This window comes from Pezoporus occidentalis, unplaced genomic scaffold (assembly GCF_034315485.1).
Source record: "Pezoporus occidentalis ecotype Australia unplaced genomic scaffold, CSIRO_AGI_Poc_V1 ctg6, whole genome shotgun sequence".
In the NCBI taxonomy this organism is placed as follows: Eukaryota; Metazoa; Chordata; class Aves; order Psittaciformes; family Psittacidae; genus Pezoporus; species Pezoporus occidentalis.
In genome coordinates this window covers 2,314,994-2,332,731 of record NW_026915943.1, presented here as the reverse complement: position 1 = coordinate 2,332,731, position 17,738 = coordinate 2,314,994, and the positions used below count along the sequence as shown (strand labels likewise).

At 46.9% G+C, this 17,738-nt stretch overlaps 1 protein-coding gene across 1 annotated transcript; it reads left to right on the top strand.

The window, feature by feature from the left end:
• On the top strand, window positions 1-14,485 carry KCTD21 (potassium channel tetramerization domain containing 21). Its single transcript, XM_062639262.1, has 2 exons — window positions 1-85; window positions 9,399-14,485. The coding sequence occupies exon 2, from the start codon at window positions 9,429-9,431 to the stop codon at window positions 10,209-10,211; it is 783 nt and encodes a 260-aa protein (XP_062495246.1). The 5' UTR covers window positions 1-85; window positions 9,399-9,428; the 3' UTR covers window positions 10,212-14,485.
• Window positions 14,486-17,738: the final 3,253 nt, after the last annotated feature.

The window sequence follows — 17,738 nt, the reverse complement described above, 5'->3', positions numbered from 1 at the left end:
CTCCTCCTTCTCCTCCTCCTCCTCCTCCTCCTCCTCCTCCCGCAGCGCCCGGCGAGCGGCGGGGCCGGCGGCTGCAGGGGCGAAGGTGGGTACGGGGAGGGAGGGAGGGATGGATGGAGGAAGGGAAGGGGAGGGGAGCGCTGGGAGCGACCCCCTCCCTCCCCGAGATGGGGAAACTTGTGCACAGGGGAGGGAGGATGAAGGATGGGGGGGACACACACGGACCGGCAGCGCTGCTGCTCCATGGAGGAACTCAGTGAGATGCGGGAAGAACGGGTGATGCCGCACACAGGGGGGATTTGAGGGGGGTAATTTAGAATTGTAAGCTGATTTAATGGTGTGAATGCCTGGCTGTGTAAGAAAAAGCCGATTTGTGGCTCAGGGTAGGGCTCAGCACCACTCTGCAAACTTTGCACATACCCCCCATTGCTTTCCGCAAAATAACTCCAAAATTAAAGGATTTACAGTGATTTAGCTAATCCAAGGCCTATATCCATACACAGGGATGCCTCTGCATCTATGATTCTATGTGCATAAGATAAATCCTATGGAGGGGTTAATTCTGGATGGCACCTACCTTGTTAGTGGTAGTTCCGAGTGGGTTTTGCCAGCATACAGCTGCATCCGTGCTGGCAATCGGCTGCCCTCTCATTGCAGGGGTGACCTGGAAGTGGAGGTGTCAGTGGGAAAAGGGGTGGAAGCTGGATGGAGGAGCACAGCCCTGTGTGCATCGAGCAGGACGCAGGTGCTGGTCTGCCACGTGTGCAGATGAAGTGGTCCAGCAAGGAAATATTGCATCTGGAAGATACTCTGAGGGTGCTGGACAGCCAGGCTTCCAGTGCCTGAAGGGGCTGCAGGAAAGCTGGAGAGGGGCTTGGGACAAGGGCCTGTAGGGACAGGCCAAGGGGAATGGCTTGAACCTGCCCGAGGGGAGACTGAGATGAGCTCTTAGGCAGAAGCTCTTCCCTATGAGGGTGCTGAGGCGCTGGCACAGGGTGCCCAGAGAAGCTGTGGCTGCCCCATCCCTGGCAGTGTTCAAGGCCAGGTTGGACACAGGGGCTTGGAGCAAGCTGCTCTCGTGGAAGGTGTCCCTGCTCGTGGCAGGGGTTGGAGCTGGATGAGCTTTAAGGTCCCTTCCAACCCAAACCACCCTGGGATTCTATGCTAGGAAATGAGGAATCAGTGAAAGCCATTGCCAGGGCTGGTATTAAATTGGTTTCTTGGACTGTACAAAGGGTTACATCAGCTGCTTGGAAGGAAAAGTGCTGCTCCTGCTGCCATGAGCTCCCAGCCAGGCTCCCTCCTGCAGTCTGCACTGCCTGCACAGCAGCCCCTGACCCAGGGGTGCTGGAGATCGCACCAGGAGTGCACTGAGCACCGCAGCACCTTGGCTTTTATCCTCCAAACCTCACTGCAGCCGCATCTCTCTGGCTGTGCCTTGCCTCTCCCCCTCCATCTTGTGTTCTGCTGTTCTCCGCCGGTAGCAGTTAACCTTCAGTTCATTCTCCTCCTCCTACGTACACCACTGCTTTCGTTCCTCTTCTCTCCCAAGGAACGTGACCTTTGGTTTATATCACTGCTTCCTTTTACTAACTAGGCACCAGCTTTTTCCTACCCTGTCTCCTTACCCCCTTCCCTTAATGCTTCCATCCTGCAAAGAGCCGGTTTCGCATCCTTTTGCATTCCCCTGCATCCTTATGCAAGCAGCCCAGCAGATGCTCAGGGGCATCAAGGTGCAGGTTTGGGGAGGGATGGACACATGGCATTGCACCCACAATAAAGCAGGGATGTCAGGAAACTCCTGCTCATGCTTTCCTATTGTTTGTGTGTTCCTGGCAGAGGAGAGTTTATGTGTGGAATGAAGCACTGTTAGAAGGCTATATCTATACCTATATAGAGAGAGATAGATATAAAGAACTGGCAGCTAAGAAGCTGCTTTCCAAGCTGGATACTCAGTGTGTGTGTTACTGGGTATCACAGCCGCTGGCAGATCGATCCCAGTCCTGCCTTACAGCCAGAAGGGAAGAATGAGCCATTGTTTCCTGCCTTGTGCCTGCTGGGAATTGGAGTCCCTTCCTGGAGCTTGTCACCGGTATCCCTTGTGCCAAGCCCAAACATGGCTGGAGTTTTCCAGAGGCACCACAGCGATCCTGAAACAAAAACCAGCAGCTTCCCCCCTTCCCAATGGTGTGTTTGGGGACATATTGCTCCTGGCAGGACATGCCACACTCTGCTTCACCCGCTGAATTATAAGCCTCTAAGTGCTGCAATAAGAGTTGACATTCAATGAGGGTCCAAAATTAGATGGGTCCGTCCTGTAGTGATGGGAAAACATAGGTTTTCCTCTCTAATATTGCTATAAATAAGCATGTAGAGTGTAGAAACCATGTTATAAATGTTTAATTTACATCTGAGGATGAGCTGAGCTAAGTAAATGTGCATCAGAGATGCAAAGGGAGGGTAAGCCTGTCCTTGCAATGGATTATGTCCCAAATCCTACCTTAAACTCAGTTCTCACTGGATGCCACTGGCTGCTGCTGGCTGATAAGCAGCTAACTGGGTTTTTAATCTTTTTTATCCCCTAAATACTGTTTCCTTAGTTTCTGCCCTCCTTTTATTGTTCTTTTAGTGGTATTTTCCTTCTTTTAGTAGTATTTTCCTCCTGTCTCTTATGGCGTGATGTCTACGCTTCACACTACAGGCCCCATAACACAGTGGGGCACTAAGGCATAGCTGAGGGTCTGGATTTCCTCTGTGAAATCATTCCCTGGATAAGGAATAAGGCACAGAACTGGTGTCTAGGGAGAGTCCCAGCAAGTGCTGAGGTTCCCAACTCCATGAGGTTTATTTGTCTCAGGGCTTGGGTGTTTCATAGAAATGAGAGTTTTTACCCCAAAATGTGGTTTTCACTAAGATGTGATGGAGCAAAGCGATGTGTGCGAGCATGGGAGCAGAATGAGCACCTTTGATTGTGGTTGCCATTGATTCACTCTAATGAAACAGACTGGGGCTCCATCCTGCAAGCCACCATCTCCTCTCGCTGAATCCCATTTGAAGTCCCCAGCTGCCACCCAGGTGCCCAGACATATCTCTCTTCATCCCTCCTTTTAGCTGCAATCAATCCTGCCCTTCCCAATGCAGAACTGCTTCCTATAATGCATTACCTGCTCTGTCTCTCGTAACTGATGGGGCTTTCACCAGCTCTCTTGGGCAGCACTCAGAAAACCAAAGAGGTTTTTAATCTGGCTGCTCTTCCTGATGCTTTGCAGCAAGTCCCTGGCTTGCTTTTACTGCCACTCAGGCGTCCTTCATTGTGCCAGACTAAATAATTCATCTCCTTTTCTATGCTGTTTTATTTGCTCTGTGTGTGTTTCTGCAATTCATTCTTACTCCTCAACTATTCCTTAACATAGCTGCACACGTTTCACTGTCTTAAATACAGGTTTCCCTAGCTTTGGTCATGAGGGACGTTTTACAGCTGGGCTATTGAAGGCTACACTATAAAGTTAACCAGTAGTGCAGTGCCATATGTGTAAAATTAATACTAGGAGCAATGACTGTGTAAATGGCCACATACCATTACATCTGGCAGCAGAAGACCCTGTTGTCACAGCATCCATTAACTCAGATTTCAGGGGATGCTACAACCTTTAATGCCCTGATTGCCGCATGTCCAGGCATCAGAGGCCATAAGCAGCCTGTGGGATGGACTTTGTGACCTCTAACAGGTCATCGTGGTCCACTCCTACCAAATCACACATTGTTGTTGCTCTGCTGCTCTCTGTGTACTCAATTTGATTCATGAGGTGCTCTGAAAGACACTGGGGTCAGGCTGTTAACCCCATCCCGGGTGTTGCCTCTGAAATCATGGAACCATAGAATGGTTTGGGTTGGAAAGGACCTTAAGATCATCCAGTTCCAACCCCATGCCATGGGCAGGGATGCCTCACACTAGACCATGGCGCCCAAAGCTCTGTCCAGCCTGGCCTTGAACTAGTATTAGCTTGATTTTAACACATGAGGCTGTTGAACAGAACAAGGCACAGCACATCTCTCTGGTTCTTCATCAAATCCCTGTCCCAGGGTAGATTATTTGTAACGGGAATGATCTAAGTTATCATTTTTTATCTGAAAACGTAACCAGAAATATCCTGTGAAAACTTGTCTTTATAGATGTGTGTCTAGAGGAAGGATCCATGTCTCTGTGAAAACCATCTAAACATATTTATAAGTTCACCGTTTCCATTACGCTGCAGTTTTGGGGCTAAAAAGGGTAGACTACAGCCATATCCCTTTTTCAGAGTGTTAAGTAGGCAGTAATACATGAGCTATTTCTTAATGTTTTACTTAGGCTGGCAAATTGTGACTGATGCTTTTTTGGGGGTGATTACTTGTACTCTTGTGGGTTTTTTCCAGGCTGGGCAAAACAGACACTCAAACTGCATCTACAGAGAGTTATTTATGAGTTTATTAAAGTGCTTTCCATAGAATCACAGGCTCACAGACTGCTTTGGGTTGGAAGGGACCTCAAAGCTCACCCAGTTCCAACCCCTGCCATGGGCAGGGACCCCTTCCACTAGAGAAGGTTGCTCCAAGCCCCTGTGTCCAACCTGGCCTTGAGCACTGCCAGGGATGGGGCAGCCACAGCTTCTCTGGGCACCCTGTGCCAGTGCCTCAGCACCCTCCCAGGGAAGAGCTTCTGCCTAAGAGCTCATCTCAGTCTCCCCTCAGGCAGGTTAAAGCCATTCCCCTTGGCCTGTCCCTACAGGCCCTTGTCCAAAACCCCTCTCCAGGGGTCTCCCCAAAGCAGAGTAGGGTCATGGGGAGCTTCTCCTCACCCAACACCCCAAGTCCTTCTTCTCAGGCTGCTCCATCCGGTCTCCCCCAGCCTGTGTTTGTGCTGGGATTGTCCTGACCCAGTAGCAGGACCTTGCCCTTCCCCTTGTTGAACTCCATGAGGTTCACACGGTCCCACCTCTCCAGCCTGTCCAGGTTCTTCTGGATCCCATCCTTTCTCTTAAATGTTATGAATGCGTAAGAGGGGAAATAAGTTTAATCAGAACTGTAAGTACATGAAAACAGGCAGATGTTGTCTTTTTGCATGCACTTTTATACCTCCCTGCTGTGTTTAAAATGGGAGCTATCCCAGGTTCAAACCAATTATTTGCTCAACTAAACTCATAGGGTAAACAGGAATGTTCTGTATGGATCTGTTGAGGATGCTCCTGGGAGTAAAACCCAAGTTAAAATGCACAAGCCCTGGTCAGTTGAAATGCTTGGATGCTCAGGCAGCAGCTTCTGTTCTAGAGTTTGACTTCCAAAAAAGTTCACCACTGCTGGTTTCTCTGCTTGCATCACCTGAAAATGACTTTAAATCAACCATAGAGTTTTCCCCTATGATATTAAATACATCTGTTTTAAAAGGAAAAATGTATTTAAATGCAGTTCACTCTGAAAGCACAAAATAAATCCTGTGCTCTTTGGCCAGATTTGCTTCTTCAAGTCCCAAATTAAGGTCTCTGGCTCATCTAATGTGAACGAAGTTTAAGTGGTACTTGGGGAGCAGCTACACAAAAGGCTTTACTGTAATTCTCTGCTGCCAAGAACTGTACCCCAATTCGTACAGCCTAATAGGATCAACTTTCCCCAGCTACTGTCAAGCATATTGGTCAATGCATTAAGGCCAGGTTGATGAGCAATCAGTAGACATATGCGTGCTCCTTTGTGCTCTGGTTTTGGCTCTTCGGAGGTTGCCAGACTATCAGGTTCCTCTTCACGCTATGAAGCTGCAAACCTGCAAGTAATGGGATGAATCAGGCAAAGCAGATGATTAACTTGTCCTATGTTGATCCCGCTTCATGAACGACAGCTGGGGAATAGTTATCCTGCAGCTTTATCCATGGGCCAGATGTTTGCACCGTTAAGTGTCTGATGCTTAATCCAGCGTGGGGGCAGTTGGGAGGTCTGAAAGCAAGGGAAGCTGGTGCCTTGGAAGGCTGGAATCCAGCCTGTATGGGGCTATAGGCTGCAAAAGAGCCTTAAGCAGAATAGGCTGATCAGGGCATGTGTGTGAGCAGCATTCAGAGGTGGGAGAGGAGCAGAGCCCACACAGGGAAGGAGTAAGACCGTGTCTGCCAAGCTCTGTGCTACTGCACCCACAGCAATCCCAGTGCCAGAGCCAAAGCTTGGTTGAATGTCTGATGCTGTTGCTGGCAGCATAGATGTGGTCTTCAGCTTCAAAGAGTTCATGTTACTACCATGTTTTGTTGGCAGCCTCCCTTTTGAGACTGCTGATAAAGAAGGCAGTTGCAAGGTATTTTCTTGTTCTGCCCCCCAGCCTGCTCACTGGTAGGGCAGCGTGAGCAGCTGCAAAGTCCTTAACTTAGTGTAAACACTGCTCGGCAACAACTAAATCATCGTAGAATCATAGGATATGTCAAGTTGGAAGGGATCCTTCAGTGTGTTATCAACGTTATCGTCATCCTAAATCCAAAATACAGCACTCGTAACAGCTACTAGGAAGGAAATTATCCAAGCTGAAACCAGGACAGCTGGATTGAGATGTCTGCCTCTTATCCAGGCTGTATTGCCAGTGAGTCTTTGGATCAGAATGTACTTACAGAATCGTAGAATCACAGAATGGTTTGGGTTGGAAAGGACCTTAAGATCATCCAGTTCCAACCCCCCGCCATGGGCAGGGATGCCTCACACTAAACCATCTTACCCAAGGCTCTGACCAACCTGGCCTTGAACACCACCAGGGATGGAGCATTCACAACTTCCTTGGGCAACCCATTCCAGTGCCTCAGCACCCTTACAGTAAAGAACTTCTTCCTTATATCCAGTCTAAACTTCCCCTGTTTCAGTCTGAACCCGTTCCCCCTTGTCCTATCACTACAGTCCTTAATGAAGAGTCCCTCCCCAGCACCCTTATAGGCCCCCTAAACATGGAGGATGTTGAGTTTGAAGTGAAAATCTTCGGACCATCCAGTGGGCTTTAGGTTGTGACTCTCGACGAGAGAACGTCCCTTCACTCTGCCAAGTGAAGCCTGTCATGTACATACGTAGAGTAACATCTCACCCTGCATCTGGCTAAGAGAGCATGAGGGAAGTACTCCCATGGTGTCAAAGAGCAGGCTTGGGATCCCAAATCTGAAAACACAAGCTATGAAGAAAGAACAGAATCATTTGGGTTGTTTAGTCTAAAGCAGCCTGAGGGGTAGCAGAGATGGGAAGCAATGAACAAGGCCCTTGGGGTCATTGGCAGGCCTGCTCCTACAAGCTGTGTTATTTGGAGGGACATACAGGCAATGCTTTTGTTTGATGCAACTTGGATGAAAGAGTAAAATCCATTTTAAGTTGGTTTTGCGAATGTCAGCTCGTGCTTGTGGCAGTGCTTTAACAGACATATTGCAAGCCCTTAGGGGAAAAAATACACGCAGCCACTTGTACAACAGAATTAGACACGTTGAAGCCTCTGTGTGATCTGTTTTAAACAGCAGTTTGTTCTAAATTGGGTAGAAGTCTTCCAGAATGGGAAGTACACTGAGATGACAGTGCTAAAGGGAGTTTAGCACTGGAACAAATAGCTTTTTGTAGGGTATATTTGGCTGAGGTTAGTCACAGGGATGGTCTTTGCTCATGGCATAGACGGGGTGTTGTGTTGGTCTATGCCTGCATCTTTATTTACCAGTTCTGTTGGATATGTGGGACTAAAGGATACACAGGCAAAACACCCAGTGGATTTAGAGGTCTGCTTCTTTCCATTAATTACTGTGCAGTGAGATGGACACTGTGTGCTAAGGGCTAAAGTGGACTAAAGAACAGAGTGGAATGTTAGTCTTAAACTAGAAATGACGTACAGATTCTCCTTTGACCTATTCATTAGCTGCCCTCAGTCAGGCAAGTTCTTCATAGCAAAATGTTCTTGCTGTCTAGAGGTATATTTGGTTTAGGGTGCCATTAACGCTGTTATTTGGGGTTTAGCAGCCATAAAAGAATTGATATTCCAGAACAAGATGGCATTCTTCCTATCTCTGTTTTGCTGTGGCTCCAGAGCTGATAGTAACGTTGTAGTGTCTATGATTATTCCATGACTAGTTAGGAAAATGCCTGCACTTAAGCTTAATTTTAAGGGAGCTGTCTGGCTCCTTTCTGTTGAATGAGCATAGTTGCTATTAGCAAGAGCCTCTGCAAGCAAACTGTAATGGGTTTCCTGCTGATAAAGTCAATAATAAAGTGGGAATGAGCTGATTGATTTGGATTCAGCAGACAAGGAAAACCAGATTTGCAGGTTCTGAGCGAGCAGGAATGAGGGCTCACCTTTTCAAGGCAACTGAGTTGATCTGCAATGGAAGGGGCTGCTTTGCTCGTTCCTCTTCCCTTGCACCAGCCCTGGTATTCATCTGGTTCCAAGATCACAGAATCACAAAATACAGGGTTGGAAGGGACCTCAGGGATCATCTGGTCCAACCTTTCTAGGTAAAGCATGACCTAGACACGACATCCCAGCACCCTGTGCAGCCCAGTCTTAAGATGTAGCAGAAGCATATTCTGAATAGAAAATGATGGGGTTTTCTCCTTGAACTGGCTCACTGTGGGATCAGATGAGTGCCAGAGCTGGCATAAGGGGAGAGGAAGGTTTAGTGGAGGGTGAAGGGAGGAATGTCCCTTCCAGAGGCAGTGATGCTTCACTGCACCATAAAATCACATCCTCTGCTCATCTCAGCTGACTGCAGAGGAGCTGTGTGGAACCCACATCAGCTGGGACATGGCCCAGATTAATTAGGAGATGTTTCCAAAGGTGAAACACATTGCAAAGAGAAAGCCTGGTAGGTTTCCTGCTCAATGGAACGCTCTAAGCATGTGCTTAGAGCAGCACTGCTTGCTGGCCAACTGCACTCAAGTGTGTGTCAGGGGATTCTGCTACAACAGCTTTGTTGCTTTAGTTGTATCTTCAGATGCCACAGAAGATGTTGGGATGTGTCCAGTTTGTGTCCTGTCTCTTTTCTTGCCCTCTAAGCTCTGTGTTCATGAGGGAGATGGGATCAGGTGAGCCCAGAACACAACTCTTGCTTTGAAGTCAGTTGTTCAGCTGCAGGCATCCATGGGAGAGATTGCACTTTCAGCGTGATTGTAAAGCTTTGGAAGACTCATGATTTCTGGCATTAAGCTGAACTAAACAAAGTCCTGTTTAAGTCTGTTGGGAGAAAAAACATCCTTCTGCTTGTTCTGAAGATACAACCTCCAAAAGTAATCCCCACTTCTAATTCCTGTGATGAATCATTGCCATGTAGTTTACCCTTCTATATTTAGGACTCTATCTCTGCAGTTTAACCTTTCAAAGAGATAAACAACTGAATGTGTGGTGTTGGATTCTTTCTTATGTTGTTTTTTAGAATCAGTCCCCACATCGTGACTTTTCCATCATGTCAGAACCCATCACGCTCAATGTTGGAGGAAAACTCTACACCACCTCTCTGTCCACCCTGACGAGCTTCCCAGACTCCATGCTGGGGGCCATGTTTAGTGGGAAGATCCCAACCAAGAAGGACAGCCGGGGCAACTGCTTTATTGACAGAGATGGCAAAATCTTCCGCTACATCCTGAACTTCTTAAGAACTTCTCACCTGGACCTTCCCGAAGACTTCCAGGAAATGGGTTTGCTCCGAAGGGAAGTAGATTTTTATCAAATCCAGCCTCTGATTGAAGCCTTGCAAGAGAAGGAGGTGGAGCTTTCTAAAGCAGAGAAAAACGCCATGCTCAACATCAGCCTCGATCAGAAGACCCAGACCGTGCACTTCACCGTCCGAGAAGCGCCCCAGATCTACAGCCTGTCTTCCTCCAACATGGAAGTGTTCAGCGCTCATATCTTCTCCACATCATGCCTGTTCCTGAAGCTCCTCGGTTCCAAACTTTACTATTGCTTCAATGGAAACCTCTCGTCGATATCCAGCTACTTGAAGGACCCCAACCATTTGACCTTAGATTGGGTGGCAAGTGTGGAAGGCCTTCCCGAAGAGGAATACACCAGGCAGAACTTAAAGAGACTCTGGGTGGTGCCAGATAACAAGCAAATCAATAGTTTCCAAGTGTTTGTGGAAGAAGTGCTAAAAATAGCCATGAGCGATGGTTTCTGCATAGATTCTTCTCATCCACATACTTCAGACTTCATGAATAATAAGATTATTCGCCTAATTCGGTACAAGTAGGAATGGCTGGTTTATGATGGTGGCGGCATGGAGATAACACAGGTTAAGTGGTTCCCTTTAAAACACACAACCTAATTCAGAATCATGCTTATCTGGATTAAGAGTCACTAACAGGGAGATGATTTCCCTTTAATGTAATTACCAATGCGACCTGTCAGATGATGTCCATGTTCTACACAGAAGGAATATTGTCTAGTGCCTGAATTAAGGACTGGCTTTGCCTCCACCTCTTTGTACCTGTTGTACAATTGTGGGAAAATCAACTTCTGTCTTTCCTACGTTTTCCAGTTGGAAAAGGGGAGTGATCCTTAACCTCTATTGAAGGGGATGTGAGGGTTCAGCAACCAAGGTTTGGCATGTATCTGTACAACAGATGCAGTGAAAGATGCCATGGAGCTGCAGTGCAACAGAGAGCCATGGGAGCACTTTTCCATGTCATGGCCATATCACCCGTGCAGAGCATCCAGGAAGCTTGGTTGGATCCACAGAGAAGAGGCCACACGCTTCTCATGCAGCACTCAATGAAGCACTCATGCAGCACTCGGTAAAGCTGTAAAGGATGGTGCAGACTGCAAGTAAAGGGATCCTGTCTCTTTGGGTTCAACAAAGGATTTCTGTCACCATCTGAAGATGGCTTGGGGTTTGTCTGAACCCTGTGAGGAAGCCCCTGTTTAAATGATGTGCCTGGCATGGGGAATGACCAAGAAAGCCATAGCAGAGAGAATGGCCTTCTTACAAACTGAGAACATTGTGGCTGGTGGGGGAATCTGCACTCCGGATGCTCTTAAACCTTTACTTCCACATTCCAAAGGCATCCAAGCCTGCCAGTCCTTTTCTTTCTCTTACAATGTTAACGTTTGTCTGCAGGATGCTGCTGAAACTCTGTGGTAGAGACAGATATGGGGGCAGAGCCCCACAAATATCTCCTAAGCATTCGAGCCTCTTCTTTGGGCACAGCTCCCATCCCCTGGAGTGCATGGGATGCTCTCTGGGAAAGATGGATTCCATCTGAAAGGACAACGTTCCTATCAAACATTCCTGTCACAAAACCAGAGGCTCTCTTTTCCTATCCTGGTACACTGAGCCATTTCTTTTACATCACTGTGAAATGGTCAGGTCACTGAGCCAGCATTTTACCTGCTTGCTTGGCTCCGGTGTCAGAGAGCTGGAGGTAAGGCAGTGAGAAACCAGAGGTTGACGACAATGGTCAAGTTCTTTCCTCCACACCTAGTCTGTGCTATAACAAAGATCATAATCTCTTAGCTGCATGCTAGTTCTAAACATCATTTGCACCACATTCAAGGTGGTTCGCCCTTAGCTAATGTTTAGAAGTATCTTAGCTGTCTTTCCCTAACCAGATTGCTATGTGTGCATGAGAGACCCTCTGGAACATTTCCCATTATCTCTAATGAGATAGAAGGGAAAATAGAATAACCAAGTTTTGCATTTAGAAGCTTCATTGCTTCCAAAAATTCTTAGCCCAGGGCTGCAAAGCTCAGTGTTGCTCTTGTCCTTGTTTCCCAAAGTAACTCTCCTGTCGTTACATCAAGGTGACCTGCGAACAAGCATAAAGAAGCTTTTTGTTACTGGTGTAAAAAAAAACAGTGAGCTAAAGCTATTTTTACTGTCCCAAGCTGTATCTGCAGGAGGAACACAAAGGATGGTGATGGTAAAAATGTCCATGCTATTGGCAGCCTGTTACAAACCACTGCCCATGTGTGACTTGGTGCTAAACCGGCGTGATGTACGTGGGACCATGTTGTTAGGAAGCACTGCCTGGGCTTAAAGCCCTCAGAACCGTTAAACCTGGCAACTTTGGAGGTTTTTAAACAGGATTTTGGGGCCAAATTCCAGCCTGACTCACTATATTCTTCTAAACTTAGTTGCATTAGGAAGAACTCCATTTTCCCCATCCATCCTGAGCTATAAAGCAGGAGTAATCTGTTCCAGGGGTTGCTGCCTGCTACTGACAAAGTAAAGTGTGAATCGTGTTTCTGACATGAGTCAGTTGGACATTCACAGTGATGATCTATAATAGTAATAGTATTATGATCTGTAAAGTACCATACATGAACCCTTCATTAAATCTAGGCCTTGCAACAGATATGCCTCTGCTGAATTTATCCCACAGAGCTTTTGGGGACTATTAACAGCATTTCTTTTTAACCTATGCCCTTGAGAATAGATCCCCCTGATCTATAACAGGAGTTCTTGTATGTCAGGACTGAAATACTACCTATCTGTAGTAGTTTATTTCCTGTCAGCTTGAGTTTATCCAAAGGTAAGAGCAGTTGGCTTAAATCTCATTGGAAAGGGGGGAAAGTCTGTCCTACCCTCTTTAGAACCCTGAATCAGTAGTGCACCATTCTGCTTCAGCAAAATAAGAGAGTTGAAGCATTGCTGCATTTTCTGGTCAAAGGCAAGTAAGAGGAGTCCATAAAAACACTGTGCATAGTTTAATGTAGAGCATTTACTCCTCACTTTTGCACCCACCCTCTTTTCTTCTCTTTGGATGATAGCAGCACCCACGCTAAAAGCAGTTATACAGCTCCTATAAAGAGAGCTCCAACCTGGCCTAGACAGTAACTGGGGTAATTCTATGACATGGACATAGAGGTTTCAATCCCCACAGGCTAAGAAGGGAACTGAACCCAGGTTTACACCTGGAATGCTTTAACCCATCGTTCTGTTATTGCTAATACACAGAGAGATGTAAAATCTCTCTCTTCTGCATACAGAGAGATGCAAAATTCCCAGCCAGTATAAAGACAGGAGGGAAGAGAGGCTTTGGGAGGAATCCGAAAACTTGAGATACCTCTAAATTGCAAAGCAGAACAAACATCTTTAAGCATGACTATTTATAATGCCACCGTTTTTCTGCTTGATAATTGAGTACATGAAACAAGGAGCAAGTGAATCACTTGCAATTGCAGTCAAACATATGTTACACAAACGCAGTTGCTATTTCAAACTACATGTTAAGCTAAAATTGTAGCTGCTCCCTAATTTTGCAGTCTGTGAGTTACATTATAATGACTGTTTATAGGAATGTTCCCTCTCCAAGGCATTTGTTGGCTTTTCATGTACATAGCTGCCTCTTGTTTACCTTCTTTTCTGGAGCTCTAGAGGTGTAGGTGGTGAGAGCATCCAGTTCGATCATCCAGTTCCAACCCCCTGCCATGGGCAGGAACCCCTTCCACTAGAGCAGCTTGCTCCAAGCCCCTGTGTCCAACCTGGCCTTGAACACTGCCAGGGATGGGGCAGCCACAGCTTCTCTGGGCACCCTGTGCCAGCACCTCAGCACCCTCACAGGGAAGAGCTTCTTCCTTATCTCCAACCTGAACTTTCCCTGTTTCAGTTTGAACCCATTACCCCTTGTCCTGTCACTACAGTCCCTAATGAAGAGTCCCTCCCCAGCATCCTTGTAGCCCCCTTCAGACACTGGAAGCTGCTCTGAGGTCTCCACGCAGCTTCTCTTCTCCAGGCTCAACAGCCCCAACTTTCTCAGCCTGTCTCCATACCAGAGGTGCTGCAGCCCCTGATCATCCTCGTGGCCTCCTCTGGACTTGTTCCAACAGCTCCATGTCTTTCTTATGTTGGGACCACCAGAACTATAGTGCAGTTCTCCACATAGCTTGCTGGTTTTTACCACTGATGATTCTTCTTCTCGCAAGTTTTCCTGAATCAAAGAGAACGTGCACAAAGCTATATCTAGTGCAGCACTACCCCATCACTAGTCATGGAAAGCATTTGTTTGGCATTTATTAGCAGAAACATAGAATCGCAGAATGGTTTGGGTTGGAAAGGACCTCAAGATCATCCAGTTCCAACCTCCTGCCATGGGCAGGGACACCTCACACTAAACCATGGCACCCAAGGCTCTGTCCTTGAACACTGCCAGGGATGGAGCATTCACAACTTCCCTGGGCAACCCATTCCAGTGCCTCACCACCCTCACAGTAAAGAACTTCCTCCTTACATCCAATCTAAACTTCCATTTCACTGTTGAGTGGAATACTGCCTCTCAGAACAAACTGAATGTTTTCCTATAGGGGTCTGAGAATCAGGAAAGGACCTAGTGAGGTTTTTTTCCCTTAAAGTTTGAAGCTGTTCCGTATCTTGGTGCATAACTCGTGTTCTGATCCTGCCATATGTCCTTAACATCTCCCTCGACACCTTTGTGTACAAAATGAGGCCAAGTCCTGCACTATGCATTTAAATAGCCTAGATGCTGAGAGAGCAACTGAATAGAGGGACCAGTAGTGCTAGAGCAGGGAACCACCAGTTAGGGGAGGATATAAGCTGTAGTCGAATGGCATTTTGGGCATGGGCATATGCAGTGGGATTTCTTACATGATAAAAAGATTATTGTGAAGCATCCTAATGGAGTCCAGGAAGAATTCTCTCTGTGGTTTTAGGCTTGATCACTCTTAAATATCCAACGATGTCCAGTTACAGTGAAGGAACTAAAACCATACGTAAATATTAAGACATCTTTGGTTTGTATCACTCTAAAGGGTTGGAGGGAGGAGCGTTCATTGCTGCAGGTGATGGTAGGGAAATAACAGAAATAGGTGTAAAAAGTCACACCTGAAAGAGTTCACATTAAGAAGAAACCCAGGATTTAGAAGAGGAGAATAAATAAGCTTGATGTGTTCAGGAATAAATAAACTTGATGTGTTCAGGAATAAATAAGCTTGCTGTGTTCAGGAATAAATAAGCTTGATGTGTTCAGGAATAAACCCAGCAAGATAACAACAGAGACAACGATTTTGCTACAGAAAGAGGCTGCAATTAGAATGACTCACTGGTCCTTTCCAATTTTAATCTCCTCTTATGCACCTTAAATATTGGTCATGCCAAGAGTTATGCTAATACCTTGTCAGGAGCAGACAGCGTTGCTTCGATTTGCATGTGCTTTAAAACACCAAACATATGTGCTGCTGTAGTTACTATATTGTAACTGAGTTGCTGAGTGTAAATTGCTGTTTGAGTTCGCTGGCAGTAAATACCTGCAATCAGATTTATTCTAGGGCAGGCTGGTGGGGTCCATATATAGCGTTGACAGGAGTGATAAATACTGCCTTCAAACATAGACTGTGGAAAATAAATCATAGAATCACAGAATGGTTTGGGTTGGAAAGGACCTTAAGATCATCCAGTTCCAACCCCCTGCTATGGGCAGGGATGCCTCACACTAAACCATCTCACCCAAGGCTCTGTCCAACCTGGCCTTGAACACTGCCAGGGATGGAGCATTCACAACCTCCCTGGGCAACCCATTCCAGTGCCTCACCACCCTCACAGTAAAGAACTTCTTCCTTATATCCAGTCTAAACTTCCCCTGTTTCAGTTTAAACCCATCACCCCTTGTCCTATCACTACAGTCCCTAATGAAGGTCCCTCCCCAGCATCCTTGTATCCCCTTTCAGACACTGGAAGCTGCTCTGAGGTCTCCACACAGCTTCTCTTCTCCAGGCTCAACAGCCCCAACTTTCTCAGCCTGTCTCCATACAGGAGCTGCTCCAGCCCCTGATCATCCTCATGGCCTCCTCTGGACTTGTTCCAGTAGTTCCATGTCCTTTTTATGTTGAGGACACCAGAACTGATATTTCACAGGCAAACAAAGAAGTTATGAAGAAGGCTTCTCTGAGGAGTTTCATTTTCACCCTATCCCTTTGAATCTGGTGTCACTGCTCAGAATTCCAGTGGTTTTGGAAGCATTTGGCTGCATTCTGTGGTGGCTCCTGCATCCACCCACTGATGGACACAAACATGCCTATTTGAAGAGTGCCAAGAGATGAGGTTTATTTCCATAGAGAGCTTGTAGAGCTCTCACATTTAAAATCCAGTTGCGTTTCTCTGCCTGGAACTCATTTGTGAACTGATTACTGATGTGTATTTGAGAAGACAGTCCATAAAACGTGAATGAAGCAGGGGATGCTTTGTCTGATGTACATTTCTTGAGGGGACAAAAAGCATGCAGTGATACCTGCTGATCTGTAGGTTTTCCCCTCTCTAAGGATTTCACATCCTGCAGTGCTTACCTGGACATCTCCATGGCTTAGAAGCGCAGGAAGCTCCCCAGAAATCAGTGCGATTGTAGACTTGGATGAACCGGTCTTCCTCAATAATCAACCCCATTTAAAATGCATTAGCTCATTTATGTTTCAAACACTTACAGAGGATTCATTCCTCCAGTGAAAACCCTTTTAAAACCCTAATGCTTTACCACTGTTTAGCTTGTCTCTAGTCCCCAGGATGGAGCAAACCGCAATGTGGTGTTGTGCAGGAGAAAATCAGTTTAATACATTATCTAGATGACTTCATGCAGCCCCTACAAGGTGCAGTCCCAAGGCAGATGAAGGTTTGCTGTAAGGAAGCAAAAAGGCATCAGCTTTGCACACATCCACCCTCCAGGCTGGTGGTTTCTTCCAGGTATTAAAAACTGAGCTCGTTCCTCTGGAAGAGCACTTGATACCTGGAAGCTGACTCGGTCCCCAGTAGCACTGGTTGGAGATGGTACTTCCATGGAGCACAGCTAAGCTGAATCTGAAGTGGCTTCTGCCTGATGCCAGCACCTCAGCAGCCTCACAGGGAAGAGCTTCTTCCTTATATCCAACCTGAACTTCCCCTGTTTCAGTTTGAACCCATCACCCCTTATCCTATCACTGCAGTCCCTGATGAAGAGTCCCTCTCTGGCATCCAGGTGAATCAGCAGGGTTAAGCCTGTGCTGATGGCGAGGGGCATGGTGGGCTTCCCAGCACCCTGCCCAACATTGCAGAGGGCATGCAAAGGAGCATCCAGAGGGAGATCCTAAAACATTACACAGATCCAGGGTGAAGCAGAGCCCTCCATCTCTTTAACCACATCCCAAGGACAAGGGAGTCTGCTGTAGGAAGCAGGAGCTGAAGTCGAGCCCTGTAGTAACAGCAGGAGTGAATATAGAGGAGCATGAAGAGATGGGGTTAGGGCATGCACTCAGGTGATGCCAACCCTATGTGAGACCAGCCAGTGATGAACATGGAACTGGCACCACACCTCACTGAGATGCTGGCCACCAGGAGCAGCCCAAGCCCAGGCTTGCTGCAAGCCTCACACGGTGCAACCCAGTCCCACAGCATCCAGACCCCACACAATACAACTCCGTAGCTGGTCCCACAGCCACCCGACCCCACATAGCACAGGCCTACCACCACCCAACCTCATATCATGCAAGCTCAACAGCACCCAACTCTATAGCTGGTCCCACAATACCTAACCCCATACACATAGGCCCTACATCACCCAACCCCTCACCACTCAACACCACATCACCCAGGCCCCACACCACCCAACTCCATAGCTGGTTCTGATACTGAATTCAATTAGTATTTCACTGTATAACTGATACCAAATTAAATCAGTGTTTCACTGAATGTAGAGATTTAGCCATAGGCAGGGCTACAGGGACTCTCAACCTCATATTTCACTGTGTACAGAGGCTTATAGGGATTCTCAAGATAAGGAAGGCTGCAACAAGGACC

Bases quoted from the DNA above. Each gene is read 5' to 3' on its own strand.
- KCTD21 (XM_062639262.1), top strand. From the start codon at position 9,429: ATGTCAGAACCCATCACGCTCAATGTTGGAGGAAAACTCTACACCACC.